The sequence below is a fragment of the Saccopteryx leptura genome, chromosome 13 (assembly GCF_036850995.1).
Source record: "Saccopteryx leptura isolate mSacLep1 chromosome 13, mSacLep1_pri_phased_curated, whole genome shotgun sequence".
Lineage (NCBI taxonomy): Eukaryota > Metazoa > Chordata > Mammalia > Chiroptera > Emballonuridae > Saccopteryx > Saccopteryx leptura.
The window spans coordinates 41016509-41027672 of record NC_089515.1 but is presented as its reverse complement, the minus strand read 5'-3'; the positions used below and the strand labels follow the sequence as shown (position 1 = coordinate 41027672).

Below are 11164 nucleotides of genomic sequence, written 5' to 3'. Positions count from 1 at the left end.
CAAGGAGGATAAATGCTGATGGACGAAGACTTGGATTGGGGGATGAACGCACAACACAGTGTGCAGAAATGTGTTGCAGAATTGGGCACTGAAACCTGTGTCATTCTGTTAAACAGCGCCACCCCAATAAATTCAATTAGTAATTCATTTCTGTTTTATTATTATTATTTTAGCGAGCAAGAGAGAGAGAGACAGACAGGGACAGACAAGTTGGAAGAGAGAGAGATGAGAAGCATCAGTTCTTTGTTGCAGCACCCTAGTTGTTCATTGGTTGCTTTCTCACATGTGCCTTGACTAGGGACTCCAGCAGAGTGAGTAACCCATTGCTCAAGCCAGCGACCTTGGACTCAAGCCAGTGATCTTTGGGCTTCAAGCCAGTGACCCTGGGGTCAGGTTGATGATCCCACGGTCAAGCCAGCGACCATGCATTCAAGCTGGTGAGCCTGTGCACAAGCCGGCAACTTCAGGGTTTCGAACCTGGTCCTCAGTGTCCCAGGTCAATGCTCTATCCATTGCACCACTGCCTGGTCAGGCTAATTAAGAAATTTAAAAAAAAGAATCATTTTGTTAAGGCTCCAGCTCTTCCCTTTTCCACTTGATGTTTTACATGGATGTGCAAATTTTTACCCCATGTCACCGATGCAGGACTTTTGCCAATGTCCTTCGCCCCTCCCAACCTGCCTGAGCACACAGCAGTTTGAGATCTGCTCTCTAGGGTGGCCGGGGCTACTTCACCATCACCTCCTGTGTCCCCACTGCTACTCCCCAGTGCAGCCACTGTGGAATGTAATGAGGCCATATGGCCAGGAGATGTTTGCAGACAGTGAGCATTTATGGACAGACGCCAAGTCTGCAAAATGGGAACTGTATCTTCTTTCATAGACTATTAGGTTAACTTGTACAAAGTCCTTTCCCTCTCTGAGCCATTTCTTTACCTATAAAATATGTATATGTCAAAGTGCCTGATCAGGTGGTGGCGTAGTGGATAGTGTGTCAACCTGGGACACTGAGGACCCAGGTTTGAAACCTCAAGGTCGCTAAGGGCTTGAACGCAGGCTCATTCAGCTTGAGCGTGGGATCATAGACATGACCCCATGGTCGCTGGGTTGAGCCCAAGGTTGCTGGCTTGAGCAAGGAGTCACTGGTTCAACTGGAGCCCCCGGTCAAGGCACATATGAGAAAGTAATCAATGAACAACTAAGGTGCTGCAACTATGAGTTGATGATTCTCAGCTCCCTCCTTTTCTGTTTCTTTTTTTTTTTTATAAGTTGCATTCTTTTTATTTTAATTTTTATTTATTTATTCATTTTAGAGGAGAGAGAGAGAGAGAGAGAAAGGGGGGAAGAGCAGAAAGCATCAACTCCCATATGTGCCTTGACCAGGCAAGCCCAGGGTTTTGAACCGGCGACCTCAGCATTCCAGGTCGACACTTTATCCTCTGTTTCTCACTAAAAAAAAAATCACAAAAAACCCCACACACATACACATCAAAGGACATGTATCCAGAATATATCAAGAACTTTGAAACTCAATAATAGAAAAAATGGCTAAAATATGGAAACAGATACTTCATCAAAGAATATACAGATGTAGGTTTTATTACTAAGTTGGCTGTAACAAAATGAATGAACTAAGTGGCTTTAAAAACAGAAATGTCCTTTTTTACAGTTCTGGAGACAAGAAGTCTGGGGTCCAGGAGTCAGCAGAGCTGGCCCCCGGGGGCTGCAAGGGAGAATCAGCCCTGTCCCTCCCCCAGCCCGGAGCTTTGCTGGATGTCTTGGGGGGGGGGCTGGCTTACAGATTTCTGCCCTTAACTTCACACGGCATTCTCCCTGCATACACACACCTGTGTCTAAATTTATAAAAATAAGTCATATTGGTATTCACAGGCATAGGACTTCTCACCAACATCACAACTTTATCATCTGCAAAGACCCTATTTCTAACTAAGGTCTCATTGTGGGAGTTGGAAGGTTCATGGGGGAGAGACACAATTCAACCCAACAAAGATGTCAAATAAAAATAGGAAAAAATAGTCTGCACATCGTTAGTCATTAGGGAAATGTCCCTGAATTGGAAATGAAGTTGCTAACTTCCTCTGTCTCCTGATAACACTCTCCACTCCTTAGAGCGTATGTGGGCGTTAGTGATGGAAAAAGACAGTGATGATGATGATGAAAGTGCATGTTTGAGACATGAGGTACCACCTTCCATGTCTCCTGTGTGGCTCAGCTGCATGAGGGTAACGTAGTCTCAAAGTTACTGTAAATGATTGATTTTTAATTTTTTTTTTACTATTACTATCTTTTTTATTTCCAAGTGAGAGGAGGGGAGTTAGAGAGACAGACTCTTGCATGCACCCCGATTGGGATCCACCCAGCAACCCCTGTCTGGAGCTGATGCTCTGCTTATCTGGGGCTGTGTTCACAACTGAGCTATTTTTAGTGCCTGAGGCAGAGGCGCAACAGAGCCATCCTCAGAGCCCAGGGCTGATGCGCTGGAACCAACCGAGCCATGGCTGTGGGAGGAGAAGAAATAAGGAGAGAAAGAAGAGGAGGAGGTGGGGTAGAAAAGCACATGGTCGCCTCTTCTGTGTGCCCTGACCAGTAATTGAACCTGGGACATCCACACGCCAGGCAAACGCTCTACCACCGAGCCAACTGGCCAGGGCTGATTTTTGTTTTTAATTAAGTGACCTTGGAAACTCCAAAACCTTTGGCGAATGAAGAGAAATCTCACTTCCAAGACCATGACTCAAAGCTACAAAAGACATAACACAAATAAGCCCCTGGCATTTATAAGGACGCCACTGAATAGTCAGAGTAAATTTATTTCTGAATTACTTAAGGATCATGAAAGAGAAACATTACTCTTCTGTTTGAAGAAACGGCAGTGGAATACAGTACACAGGAATGGCCTTTGAAGGATAAGACAAAAAAATAGCAAATGGAAAACAGCAACTTTAAACACCAAGTGAATCAATTTAATAAGAAATTTTGTTAATAAGAAAAATATATGTCCCATGTCTTTATTACACACTGTACAAAATAAAATATTGCACCTTTAAGTCATATAAGTATATACAAAGCATATTTTACAAATGATCTCTTTTAATTTAAAAAAACCTTCAACAATCAAAGTGTTGATTGAGGATCAGTAACTCGTGGGCTGATGTGTGTCCTCGTCGCGTCCCCCGTCCATTCGCAGCCGCCACCCCCTCTACTTACAGTAGGTGCTCATCACAGTGTCAGCGAGGCTGAGGCGTGACAGGGGCCCCAGTGCCCGGAGCGTGGCATGTCCGCGGACATGGCCGAACGCACCGTCCACTTACGAGTGACCGGGGACGAGGTCCCACACAACCTGCTTCACATAACTTTGCTGCCAGGAGGCGGTAGGCAACCTGGGAACAGGCAGCTGGGGGACCGTGGGTGAGGGGGCAGGACTGCTTGCTTCGGGCTGTGTGACATCTAAGCCAGAGCCGGTGGAATGGAAGGGAAAGAGCCCAGAACGGAATCAGCTCGAGAACCGACGGTTGAAGCCCCGGCCAGAGAGCTCGGCTGGTGGCAGCGTCGTCCCAGAGCGCAGAGGTTGCCGGTTTAATTCTCTGGTCTGGGCACATACAGGAGCAGCTTGATGTTCCTGTCTGTCTCTCCCTGCCTCTCTCTCTCTCAAAAAAAAAAAAAAAAAATGAAAAGAGCTAACAGTTGTCAGCTAGCTTCGACTCCTTCAGCACCAACACTGACTCCCAAACTGGTCCCCCTGACACTGTCACTAATACTGACATGGCCCAGTCTAAACGCAGCCCACCTCTGACCTAACCTGGCCCTGACCCTAAGTCCAAAGCTTTACCCCTAACTTGACATCCATGCTCACCTAACCCAATCCTAAAACGAAACTAACCGGAAACGTATTTACCAAACCCTAACCCTAATTTCCTAACTGTAACTTCCGGCCTGACCCTCATTCACTTTGGATTTACTGAAAAAAAAAAAAAAAAAATCAGTTCAATTTAAAACAATTATTTACTATAAACAATTTGTTTTCAATTACCATGCTTCATATTTAGATTGTTTTCTTAAAAATTTTTCCAAAATAAAAATCCTTAGGAATACAACTTTATGCATAAATTAGGTCTCCTTATAAGGCTCCGGACTTTGGGTACAAGAAAATAGTGCTTAGAAAAAGTTTCATTCACAGCTCTTAAAGCACTGAATAGACTTCAAAGCCAGCAGGAAAGGTTAACTTTTCCTCTCATTTAATTTCCAAGATGCCCTGTTTGGTCAAAGATATTTTTCTGGAATTGTGAAAATGACAGCGACATCTTTTTGTGCCCAGGGTTCTTTAAGAGCAAGGACGAGATGTTATCCCCCCCCCCTTCCATCCTTGGACCAGTGAGTGTTACAAGCCAGACTGTCTCTATTTCACAGACTAAATTTAAGGATCCATAAAAATGCCCATTAGTGCCAACCTATTAACGGCTCCTAGCCAGAGCTTCTAAGATCTAAATGTCTTAGAAACCCGCTGAGAGCCTAAGAGTCGAGAGAAGAGGAAGCCATCCATTGCTGTGTTTCTCAGGGAGTCCTACGCTAGGCTAGTCTACAAATCACAGGAAGCAGCAGCAGCACGTGACATCGCATGAGTGACCTTGGTAGGCGCCTGATTTAGAAGGACACAATGAGGTCCCAAGTGCCTTGGCCTGCCGGCGAGGGGGTTTAGGTTAGTCCCGGAACCTATCATTTAACAGAGCTGGAATTAGAAACTGGCCACGGGGAAATAAATGGCAGTCAGAGTTTTAACAGCGGTGACAGCCCATCAACCTGTGTCTGACTGCGGAATTCGGAGTGTTTGGAAGACACACGTGTTTTTGAATCAGCTACACGGGGGAGAGAGAGCTCTGACGTTTGTGTGTCAGCTTCACAGCAGCGCCCTGGCCCCTCCGACAGTTCACCCTGCGCGGCAGGACCGGCAGCACCTCTGCCCGTAGAGGTCCAGCGAACACAAGTTCAGATGCTTCACAAACGTACAGTAGTAAGTTGTGTCTGTGCAGTTTCCTGTAAACAAAGCAACAAAAACCCATACGCATTAACGCACATCCGGTTAGAGAATCAGTGAAAGATCATTTGATTATTTTTCTGAAAAGCATAACTCGAGATCACAGAGTGACGAGAAGGAACTAGGCGGGGCCGGGCACCGGGCAGCGCCCGCGGGGGGCAGGAGGCGCACAGGGCTCACTTCTCAGGGAGGCCCGGCAGCTTGTCACTGTTCTCCGGGGACCTCACAGCCCTTCTGGTCCGTGCTGCTCTGGCCGAGCCATGGTGCTTGGCTTTTGGAGGGTCATGGACCCCTTGTAAAACTTAATGCAAGCTATGGACCTTCCCCCAAGAAAAATTCATATGCGATTAAGTTATTCGTATAAGTTCAGAACGTTTGCTACATGCTCAACCCCACCGTGAGTCCCTGGCTGAGGAATGAGACTCAGGCACAGAGGAGTCAGTGCAGAGGCTGCCCGTGCCTGTCAGAGGGCAGCGACCAGCGTCCCCGACAGCCTTCTGATCCAAATACTGTATCTCTAAAGAACACCGAGTTGTACCCACACACAAACGAGGCGTCTCCTAATGACCCCGACTCCACACCCTGTCCTGCCTGAGCCCTCAGACATGACACCGACAAGGTAGGCACCGTGACGGTCTGGTTTGAACAGGGTTTGAGGGCAGTGTGATACCTGGGAGGGGTACATACTGTCACAGGAGGGCCCGGCACAGTGCTGCCAGGAGGCTGGTTTCTTTGTCTGCAGACAGTGCCTCTCGGCCACCGGTCTGCAGCTCCTCGTGTGGACACAGTCCACCCTCCGGGACTGGAAGCCCCTCCCGCAGGCTGCCGTGCACGGCTTCCACGGGCCTGCCCGCCAGCACACGTCACAGGCCCCTGCCGAGCAGTTCCTCCCAAAGGCGGCTCTGGAGTGGAGAGAACGGAAACCGGGAAGAGGGAAAAGTGGGTGTCACTTCGTGGTAGGATCAAGCCTCTTACCGTACTCCATTTTCAACGTATTACAGGTTTGCCCTGGCCGGATAGTTCGGTTGGTTGGAGCATTGCCCTGTTGCACAAAGGTGGGGTTTCAGTCCCTGATCAGGGCACATACAGGGACAGACCAATGTTTCTGTCTGTCTCTCTCTTTCCTTCCTTTCTCTCTAAAATCAATCAATATATTTTAAAAAATTTTTATTTATTCATTTTTAGAGAGAGAGGAGAGAGGTAGAGAGGTAGAGAGGGAGAGAGAGAGAGAGAGAGAGAGAGAAGAGGGGAGGGGCAGGAAGCATGGACTCCAATATATGCCTTGACCGGGCAAGCCTGGGGTTTCAAAACCTGCGACCTCAGTGTTCCAGGTTGATACTTTATCCACTGCGCCACCACAGGTCAGGCACAAATCAATATATTTTGATAAAAAAAAAGAAAAATATATTACAGGTTTGACAATTAGGAGCCGATTTATCAGGAAACGGATTTGCGTTGTTCATGGCTGGTGATTATGCAAAGCAGTGGGATCATCACGACCACAGGGGAGGCAGCAGACACCGTGTTTCCCCTGACTCCCAGCACCAAGTCAAGTAGCACACCGCTGAAGACATGCTGTCCCCATTAACTCGAGCAGATCCATTCAGGCGAGGAAGAGAAGGAGGACTCACAAAACACTTCAACTTTGTTAGCACGCTTGAAGTTTTGTTTACCAAAGCACCTGAAGTATATTCTGGTGTGAGTCTGAATTTGTACATGAGCAATCTTGTTTGCTAAGAGAAATGCTCTTACATTTACATTGAGGCCATAGCGTAACTTGGAGTCAGACCTGACAAAGACCATTTGGGAAGAGGCATCTACCTTTAAAACAGAACAGGAAGTTAATGAATGCCCTCTGATTTTTTTTTTTCCTTTTTCTTCTTTTTCAAAGTGAGAGGAGGGGAGATAGAGAGATGGACTGCCCTGCCCAGGATTCAACCAGCAACCCCTGTCTGGGGCCAATGTTCTGCCCATCAGGGGCTGATGCTAGCAAATAAGCTATTTTTAGCACCTGAAGTAGAGGCTCCACAGAGCCATTCTCAGTGCCCAGGACAATGTGCTCGAACCAATCAAGCCATGGCTGTGGGCAAGGGAGAGAGAGAGCCAGTGAGCGAGAGAGAAGGTAGAAGGGGAGGGGAGAAACAGATGGTTGCTTCTCCTGCGTGCCCTGACTGGGAATCAAACCTGGGACATCCACACACCAGGCCAACACTCTACCGCTGAGCCAACCAGCCAGGACCTACCCTCTGATTTTTTAAAAAGGTATTTACCCTAGAGGCACCTTAGTGAGGCCACTTGGGGGGTATGTGCCCTCGTTCCCCAGGCCAGGGCTCCTGGGTAATATATTTGCACTACATGAGAATGTCTCCCCATCTAAAGACGACGGGAAAAGGACCCTCACTTGAGCTGCTTCAGTAACTCTTTCTCCCAAGAATCTGAAAGTTGCGAGAGTCTGGGGTAGTGGTGACTATATTCTGCCACACAAGCGAGAGAGGTAGGGAAAAAATAATAACTATTCAGGAAGAACAAAGGATGGAGCAGAAACACACAGAGCTGTAAAAGTAAGGAGAGAAAAAAGTCCCACTGCCTGCTCCTGTCTTGGTTACTCTTCTTCCTGAGGTCTGACGGCATTCTCCCTCTGGATTCTTGGGACCTATCTGTATTGCCATAAAAGATTCCTTGTCAGGGCACATATTCTATAAAGAGTGTTGAAACCACACTGGTAATAAGAGAGAAAATTATGATGATCTTAATTAAGTACGTATTACACAGTTGGAAGCAATATCTTGATTGGCCAGTAGGGGGAGACACCATCAAAGAATTTACATAATATTGTCACAACAAATTGTTTATAGAATTTGTAAGGGGAGATGGGGGGGGGGGCTATTAGATGACTTCTGTTTTCCCCAGTGAGTATAAATCTAAAGCACCAAAACTTGAATTGCTTTGGATAAGGCAGAGACCGAATGCTCCTCAGCGGTCCCCCGACACAGAGTCCAGCTTTTCTACTAAAAATGTTCAAAGGTACCAAATTGTGCACAAGTGTTGGGTGGTCCAGTCTGCATATGAAATCTTCCACCCACTCTACATAAATCATTCTGAGCTGACGTTTATTGTCTCTAGCACCAGATACCTCAACTAACACAGCCACTTTTGCTTCAATGGAAGACAGGGCAGGTGGGAAGTCAGAAGGAACCGTGGAGCTTCCTAAACGTAAACGGAGAGAGGGGCACAGGGAGCTACAGACCAACTGGAAGCTGAAGAGGCTGGTCACTGAGGACTCAGCAAAAGAATACAAGGTCTGTCCAGCAGATGGCGCCATGTTTTCCTGCCCTGGAAATGGGGATGTCTGAGCTATGAGCAGAACACAGACTGGGTGCCAGCACTATGCCCACAACTAGGGCTCACGTGTTTTTCTACATAAAGCATGAACGTAGAAACAGCAACAGAAATCATACAGGAACCTTCTTCTACTAGTCTTTTCCTATTCCCCATTCCCATTCAGTACAGCTCCACCCCACCGCCAGCGACCCCTCTCCCCGTCCGCGCCACCAGGCACAACCAGCCCGCAGGCAGAAGATCCCAAGCCTGGCTGGTTATCACAAGTATGTGGGCAGCTTTAAAAAGATGTAGATTGCGCCTGACCTGTGGTGGCGCAGCAGATAAAGCGTCAACCTGGAAACGCTGAGGTTGCTGGTTCAAAACCCTGGGCTTGCCTGGTCAAGGCACATATGGGAGTTGATGCTTCCAGCTCCTCCCCCCTTCTCTCTCTCTCTCTCTCTGTCTCTCTCTTCCCTCTCTATAATAAATAAATAAATAAAAAATCTTAAAAAAAAAAAAAGATGTAGATTGCCAGGCTCCACTCCCAATGATATTGATTCATTAAATCTGAGTTTCCTTATTTTAAAGAAATTTCCGCCCTGGCCGGTTGGCTCAGCGGTAGAGCGTCGGCCTAGCGTGCGGAGGACCCGGGTTCGATTCCCGGCCAGGGCACATAGGAGAAGTGCCCATTTGCTTCTCCACCCCTCCGCCGCCCTTTCCTCTCTGTCTCTCTCTTCCCCTCCCGCAGCCAAGGCTCCATTGGAGCAAAGATGGCCCGGGCGCTGGGCATGGCTCTGTGGCCTCTGCCTCAGGCGCTAGAGTGGCTCTGGTCGCAATATGGCGACGCCCAGGATGGGCAGAGCATCGCCCCCTGGGGGGCAGAACACCGCCCCTGGTGGGCGTGCCGGGTGGATCCCGGTCGGGCGCATGCAGGAGTCTGTCTGTCTCTCCCTGTTTCCAGCTTCAGAAAAAATGAAAAGAAAAAAAAAAAAAAAAAAAAAAAAAAAAAAAAAAAAAAGAAATTTCCCAGGTAATTCTGACTCTTGGCTAAGGTAGGAAACCACCACTTTGGGGAACAAGCTCTGTGTGTCCTCAAGTATTTCCTCAGGTCCCCATGTTGTCTTCTTGTCATCAGTGTTGGCTAGCTCTACCCCGACAATCCTCACTCCCCCTGAGATAGCTCTACCCCGACAATCCTCACTCCCCCTGAGATAGCTCTACCCCGACAATCCTCACTCCCCCTGAGATAGCTCTACCCCCACAATCCTCACTCCCCCTGAGATAGCTCTACCCCGACAATCCTCACTCCCCCTGAGATAGCTCTACCCCCACAATCCTCACTCCCCCTGAGATAGCTCTACCCCCACAATCCTCACTCCCCCTGAGCCAGCTCTACCCCCACAATCCTCACTCCCCCTGAGATAGCTCTACCCCCACAATCCTCACTCCCCCTGAGATAGCTCTACCTGACAATCCTCACTCCCCCTGAGATAGCTCTACCCCCACAATCCTCACTCCCCCTGAGATAGCTCTACCCCCACAATCCTCACTCCCCCTGAGATAGCTCTACCCCAACAATCCTCACTCCCCCTGAGATAGCTCTACCCCCACAATCCTCACTCCCCCTGAGATAGCTCTACCCCGACAATCCTTACTCCCCCTGGGCCAGCTCTGCCTCGACAATCCTCACTCCCCCTGGGATAGCTCTACCCCCACAATCCTCACTCCCCCTGAGCCAGCTCTACTCCCACAATCCTCACTCCCCCTGAGATAGCTCTACCCCGACAATCCTCACTCCTCTCTTTTCAGTGGAGGCCACAGCTCCCAACCCCTCCCAGGACTATAGAGGAAGTGAGCAGACAGCCTGCTACCCCTGGCCACTCCTTATAAAACACCCTCTCACATTTACTGAGGCCCTGCTGTGGCCACTGGGAGTGTCCAGCTGCCCGTGGAGCTCTGATACCCCACCTATCTTCAGCAAGCCAGCCAGCAGAAGAGGTCTGTGGGCAAAACAGGGTTAGAAAATTACAAACCCACAGTAGCTCTCTCAACTGCCTTAGTCCTTCCTGCACAAACCACCAGATATTTGAAGGAAACTAGCAGCATGAAAGAAAACACCAAGCTATCAGACAGAACAGCCAGCCTTGGAGGAAGCAGAGATAACAGAAGAAATGAAAGGCAAGTTGACTCCCCCACTCACATCTCTTAAGAATTATTCTTCTATTATTTCTTTTAAAAATGTGCATCTTGGCCCTGGCCGGTTGGCTCAGTGGTAGAGCGTCGGCCTGGTGTGCAGGAGTCCCAGGTTTGATTCCCGGCCAGGGCACACAGGAGAAGCGCCCATCTGCTTCTCCACCCCTCCCCCTCTCCTTCCTCTCTCTCTCTTTCCCTCCCGCAGCCGAGGCTCCATTGGAGCAAAGATGGCCCAGGTGCTGAGGATGGCTCTGTGGCTTCTGCCTCAGGCACTAGAATGGCTCTGGTTGCAACAGAGCGACACCCTGGATGGGCAGAGCATCGCCCCCTGGTGGGCATGCTGGGTGGATCCCAGTCGGGCGCATGCGGGAGTCTGTCTGACTGTCTCCCCGTTTCCAGCTTTGGAAAAATGAAAAAAAAATAAAAATAAAAATGTGCATCCTTTCAGTTCCTTTCCATATCTTCTTTTTCTAAAACCCCATTTAACCAGATATTTAACCACTTGATAGATCCTTCCACGTGTTTTATCTTCTCTTTTCTCTCCTTTCTTTTTCAGGTGAGATGAGGGGATTTAAAGAGACAGACTCCTTCTTGCGCC

At 48.5% G+C, this 11164-nt stretch overlaps 1 protein-coding gene across 1 annotated transcript in view; it reads right to left on the bottom strand.

The window, feature by feature from the left end:
• Positions 1 to 4577: 4577 nt before the first annotated feature.
• Positions 4578 to 11164, bottom strand: part of LOC136384641 (ADAMTS-like protein 3) — a 248229-nt gene continuing 241642 nt past the window's right edge. The window contains exons 28-29 of the mRNA XM_066355073.1: positions 5740 to 5954; positions 4578 to 5051 (exon numbers count right to left, since the gene is read on the bottom strand). Coding sequence (XP_066211170.1) covers positions 4945 to 5051; positions 5740 to 5954 — 322 coding nt within the window. The 3' untranslated portion in view covers positions 4578 to 4944. The remainder of the gene's footprint in view (positions 5052 to 5739; positions 5955 to 11164) is intronic.